This window comes from Macadamia integrifolia, chromosome 8 (genome assembly GCF_013358625.1).
Source record: "Macadamia integrifolia cultivar HAES 741 chromosome 8, SCU_Mint_v3, whole genome shotgun sequence".
NCBI classification, from domain to species: Eukaryota; Viridiplantae; Streptophyta; class Magnoliopsida; order Proteales; family Proteaceae; genus Macadamia; species Macadamia integrifolia.
The window spans coordinates 8,808,906-8,814,988 of record NC_056564.1 but is presented as its reverse complement, the minus strand read 5'-3'; the positions used below and the strand labels follow the sequence as shown (position 1 = coordinate 8,814,988).

At 40.4% G+C, this 6,083-nt stretch overlaps 1 protein-coding gene across 4 annotated transcripts in view; it reads left to right on the top strand.

The window, feature by feature from the left end:
- The first annotated feature begins 453 nt into the window (after positions 1-453).
- LOC122086021 overlaps positions 454-6,083 on the top strand; it is a 30,474-nt gene continuing 24,844 nt past the window's right edge. For 3 of the 4 annotated variants that reach the window (XR_006142311.1, XR_006142312.1, XM_042654691.1), the window contains exons 1-4: positions 454-659; positions 1,082-3,562; positions 3,732-3,861; positions 3,955-4,043. Coding sequence is in view for 2 of the 4 variants with exons in the window: in XM_042654691.1 (XP_042510625.1) it covers positions 570-659; positions 1,082-3,562; positions 3,732-3,861; positions 3,955-4,043 (2,790 nt within the window). In the remaining 2 variants the exon portion in view is untranslated. Of the gene's footprint in view, positions 660-1,055; positions 3,563-3,731; positions 3,862-3,954; positions 4,044-6,083 lie in introns of all 4 variants that reach the window. The other variant, XM_042654693.1, reaches the window with a different exon arrangement.

Genomic DNA, 6,083 nt, shown 5'->3' with positions numbered 1-6,083 from the left:
TCCTCCAATGTTATAGCAATTTAATATAATAATTTATGATGTGGTTGATGTGGGACCTCGTCTCACAACCGTAGGATTGGAATATATAGTGAATCAACTTATGGGCTGCCGCCATTTCATTTTCCGAATAGTTTCTGGGAAACACTAGGTCGATACTGTAATAAAACCTAACAAAGTACGACCAAAAAGGCAGAATATTATAAAAATAAAAATTAAAAAAAGAATAGAAATTGTGATTGGGATTTCCGGAAAAGGGTAAACAAGCGCGGTCGAGATCTGAACGGTTCGATTAGAATCTTGAGGGTACTTTTAGAATTCGATAACTAATCCGAAACTGAAGTAAATAATTTATTTTAATTTTCAGAAAGGAACTGTGGGGATTGTGGGGCAGGGGAATCCTATATGGCTCAGAGGAGGGACTTCTTCCTTTTTGATTTCTGTTCGGTAGGGTAACAGGTTTTGCTTCTCAGACTGTGAGAGAGAGAGAGAGAGAGAGAGAGTTGTTTTATCGTTTGCTCTTGCATTGGTTACTTCTACGTTACTGATTTCTTTGTGCTTCTTGTCTATTAATGGCGGTTCTACTTGGAGATGGTTCCGAGAAGAAGAAGAAACGCAAGAGGAGACCAGAATCGATGTTTCTTCCTGGAGAGAGAGTTGAGGTAGTGCTGCTTCTTTCTTCCTTTTGACTCAGTAGTTGTGCGTGACTTCTTAGTTTTGATCTTTATATCAGAAAGGGGAAAAAGCTTTATATATTTTTTTTGTTGTTTTCGTTTCTCTCTCCTTGTTTTGTTCGCTTTTTTAATGGTCAGTTGTATGGTTTCGTGTCGTCATGGTTGCTAGTGTGTCGTTTCTGTCTTTGGGTTTTTCTGTTTTCTTTATCTTCTGCTCTTTTGATTCAAGCTGCGTCGTTACTTACTTTTATTAAGTTATTTGGTTTTTCATGTAAAATGCTTGTTCCGGGGATTTAGTTTGGTGAATGGAATGGGTTGTGAGTTTATTCTTCTCTGTTCGTCAGTTCTGATCATGAGCTATTAATCTTTTTGTTTTTCAAATAGTTGGATTTCTCAATGCGACAATGCAGGTAAGGAGTCTGGAATCGGGATTCGAAGGGTCGTGGCACTCAGGAGTTATCACTAAAAACTCTGGTTATTCGCGTTCCGTCGAGTATGACAACATGCTGGTGGACAATTGCTCTGAAAAACTCAGTGAAGATATCGATTTTCCTTCTAAAATGGAAAGTAACTGCCTCAAAATAAGAGGTACCCCCACCCATAACCGTGGCCGGATAAGGCCAACACCTCCTCCACTTCAAATTACTAAATGGACACTTCATTATGGACTCTGTGTTGATGCGTTGCACAATGATGCTTGGTGGGAAGGTGTTGTCTTTGATCATGAGGATGGCACAGGTAAGAGGCTGATCTTGTTCCCTGACTTGGGTGATGAAATGAGCGTGGGAATTAATAATTTGCGGATTACCCAAGATTGGTATGAGATGTCAGAAGAGTGGAAATGTCGTGGAGACTGGTTATTTCTTCAATTGATTGAGAGGTACGAAGAGAAATATCCTTTGCTTGTTTCAGTGAGGCAGCTATGGTATGATGTGAGGACCAAGGAGGAATTTCAGAAGGAAATATGTGAGTGGACCTTTTGGGAGGAATCAGCATGGGCTCATTTGGTGTTGGACACCATTGTCGAAAACATGGAGCTTACTTTGGACAAGGTTCTTGATGTTACCAACCTGGAGGAAACATTGAAGTTGGCTGAGGTGTCAAGTAAAAGAAATAATACCTGGGATACTGACTTTTCTCTGCACAGAGTTGTTCCAGAAGCCCTGGAAGGGGAAGCTGAACCGGCATTATCTTTACCTGAACATCCTGAATTTATTACCTTGAAGAGGAAAAACAATGCTTCAGCATTTTCTGTATGTGAATATGGCTTGTCTACTGAGACTCTGCCTACCAATCCATACTTTGCTATGGTTGAACCCAGTGAAGAAGGTAGCGTGGATGCAGGAAATTTTATTCATCAGATGGAGGATGATAGGTTTGGTGTGAATCTTTCTGTTGACATGAATGGGTCGTTCTATAGGGAACAAATAACTATACAACCTCGAGCTTTGTCTATTGAATCAAGTCTAGAAAGCACGGCTCAAGAGGGAGTTGTTCTGAGTACTACAGAAGATTGTGGAAGCAAAAAGGGTCCATGTGGTCAGCCAAACTGTAAGCATACATCTTTGAAATTAAGAAGGAAAGCTCAACGGTTACCTGTGCCAGCTAAAATACACACTTCGACGTTAGATCTTTCCTCTAGAAGGGACGTTCCCATGGACCTCAATTCCAATTTCGTAGTTTTTGAACCCGAATTCTGCCCTCAGGCTGTGAAAAGTTATTCTGAGATTTCATTGGCAGAGGAGAAGCAAAAATTCCTCCGGAATATTGGCATATCGAAAGATGATTTGCGCTTAAAAGCAAGGAGCCATCTCTCAGCTATCGGGTGGAAGTTTCATTATTTTACCCGGAAAAGGATTGATGGGACATTATACCGTGAGATGCGTTACAAGGCACCTAATGGAAAGTGGTATTACTCTCTTCGAACAGCCTGTATGGCATGTGTGGAAGAAGGTGAGATTTTTGAAAATATTTCTACAACTGAGCAGTTGACAAGAAACATGGGTACAACTGGGAATCCCATGGGCTCCTTAGCTCTTGAGAAGTCCTCATCTCCAGTAATACGTATGGAGTTTGAGGATATTGTGCCACCTAATGGACAGTTAGATTCCTCTGGTTTATTGCAGTCACAAAATTTTGTTCAGTGTGGGGAAACACTGGACAGAGAAATTAGAAATCATTGGAAGATGAGGGAGAATGGCTCATTTCATCTTGAATCTGGTTTGTTTCAAAGTCGAGCAAAAGCTGGTTCGCATAATAGACAGTGTAGAAAAGATGGACAGGAGGTTTCTGTTTTGGGCAAAAGAAAACGGGGCCGCCCTTTTTTTACTCAGAAATTGAAGAAAGGAAATACATCTGTTATAATCAGACGAGGAAATAACTTGGACAATGGCTATCCGACTCGTGTACTGCGATCAAGTAAAAGGGCACGGCATGTTTTAGTAAAGAGTCCCCCATCCCACACTCCACGTACTGTCCTTTCTTGGTTGATAGATAATGATGTGGTGTTGCCAAGGGCAAAGGTACAGTATATGTGCAGAAAGGATTCCTGTCCAAAAGCAGAAGGGCGAATAACTCGTGATGGTATCAAATGCAGTTGTTGCCAAAGGGTGTTCACTCTTAGTGGCTTTGAAACTCATGCTGGCAGCACTTATGGCCATCCAGCCACCTGTATCCTTTTGGAAGATGGAAGGTCTCTATTAGATTGCCAGACAGAAATGTTAAAACATAATAAGATGAAGAGCTTCTTAACAGAACCACGTGAAAGAATCAAAAGCAATCGACCTTGCTATGTGAATGACATTATATGCTCTGTCTGTCACTATGGGGGTACATTAATATTGTGTGATCAATGCCCATCCTCATTCCATTTGGGTTGTCTTGGTTTAGAGGTGAGTCCCTTAATTTGCTTTATTGTCATACAGATGATCAAGATTTTTTGTTTTGAAATTTGTTAATGATAGTTTAAGTTTTAATGTTGGGCCTTTCTGAGCACTCTGAATTTTGATTGAGGATCTGCTGGGTTTGAGATTCAAGTGAATATTCTTCATGATTATGTAGGATTTGCCAGAAGGAAAATGGTACTGCCCATCTTGTTCTTGTTGCATATGTGGGCAGAGTGAATTTAATGAAAATGTTGAGCAATTTACGGAGAAGACTGTTTTGTACTGTGATCAATGCGAGCGTGAATGTAGGTTTATCTCTTATTTGTTGTAAAGTTTTTTTATGCTGTCTACACTGCGGTTAAAATGTTTAAACTATATGTATACATGATTTTCTGTAGATCACGTTGGTTGCTTGAAGAAAAGACGACGGGTTCAACTGGAAAGTTGTCCGAAAGGGAATTGGTTTTGCAGTAAAAAATGTGAAAAGGTATTTCATATATGTCTGCGTTACTTTACAACTCTTCTCTATGATTTCAGTTGTATTTGCCTATTTGGTATTTGACCATCGGCTGATATATTCATTTTGTTTATTTTTCTATGTTCTGCTTTTCCTTGGATATTTGGTGTTCTTGAAGTTCTCTGTAGCCCAAATAGAAAGAAATATGTAGTCAATTCCAAAACTAGCCAATGCCTGCTGGTACTTAGTGATGGAGGGCCGGTAGGGGTAAAGAAGAATCCCTGAGATGAACTCAGAGTTGCAGGAGAGGGAGAGAAGATTCACACAAGAAGGGGGGGGGGGAAGAGAATCGCACACTGCCCGCAGGCACTCAAACGCTATATTCAACTCGTTCTTCTATTCTTCAATCTCTTTTCTAATTGAACAATTAAATGCATTTAAATAGTAAAAGAAAACTAACATTAAATGGAAACCTACTCTAATTTGGAAACTCAAAATTAATTGGTAACTATATCCTAATAACTATCTCCTACTTTAGCTACCAAATAAAAGACTGCATGAAAATAGAGATAAAATCCTAAAAGATCCTATTAGTCAAAGACCCAAATTGGATCCGATTCAACTCTGTCTGGATACCCAGATGGGTTTGGATCGGTCCATGGGTGCGAATCTACATCAATTCCCCCGGTGTTGAGAAAAACTCATTCATGAGTTTTGTAGAGCGGGAGAATCGACACCAATCAATCAGTATCCATCCTTGCCTATATGAAGTCACCATGGAAACCACGATCAAATGCTATAAAATCCACGATGCGAAGTTCATTGGTGTAGAGTGACTCGAAAAAATAAAATTGGTCGGTTCATTGAAGAGATCAACCGATTTAAAAATTTTCACAAGTTGATTTTTAACTTCCGATGCTATCATCTCATCTTCCACCATTGGTGACTTATCTTCTGGCTCGTCTACCTATTGCTTAGTGGCTGAGATCACGTAGTTGAAGGTAGAGCGTACTTGGCCTTTGATGTCCGTGCAATGTCATTGTATCTCATCGAGCTTCTCTCTTATCAATTGCATTTGTTGATGGATACCCAATAAAAGGTCGAGATCCATCGGCTAGGTTTGCTATTCAAAACCACTATGGACCCACCATGGCAAAAGAACACTTGAAACAAATGGTGAATGGCAAAAAGTAGTTATATGAAAGTGTAAGGGAGGATGCCAGAATGGTAATTAGATGAGATTTCCAAGTGAGTGGCAGTAATGTAATTTCAGAAATTTGATCAGAAACACAAGGTTATATAACGGATGAAGGAAGGGGTAAACTTGAAAACAGATGTAAAAAAGGAAATTAAATGGAATAAAGGAGAAAGGTAGGGGCAGTTCTGGAAATAAATAGGAAAGTTATTAAAAGAAAGGACAAAAGGGAGGATCGGGGGTGGGGTGGGGTGGTACTGTGACTACCGTCTCCTACTTGGAGTCAAACCAGAGAAACCAGCAAAGTTGGGAGATCGTGGTGCTGTGATACAAGGAGGAAAGGAGCCTTGTGACTTCGATGGTGGGAGCTTTGAAACCAGGTATGCTTTCTTCCTCTTCATTTTTCTTTTGTCCTTGCCTCTCGATCTCTTCTCATCTCATCTTCTCGTCTTCTTCTTCTGCCCCCTTTTTTTTTTTTTTGGGTTACTTGAACTCTAGCAGGGAGGGGTTTTGAATGAGGCAAAGAAGGAAAAAATGAAAGGCAGCAGGGGTTTTAGTGGGGCAGAGACGAAGGGAGTGTAGGGTTCTATTGAAGGGGTTACGAAAGGGGAATGGAATTCTTTTTTCTTTCTCTTTTGCTGCTGATGGAACCCTAGAAGAAGGGGAAGGGTTCGATTGATAGTTACAGGGTGGGATTGGGTTTCGGTAGGAAACCAAGGAGAATGTGATTTTTTTTTTCTTTTTGGTCTTTGTTGTTACAGCAGGGAAAGAAAGAGGGTGGAGGGGGTTTGGTTGAAGGTAGGGAGGAGTTGAGTTGCTCTCTCTATTGCGATTAGAGAACTCAGGGGGAATAAGAAGGGAGGTTGAGTGGAAGA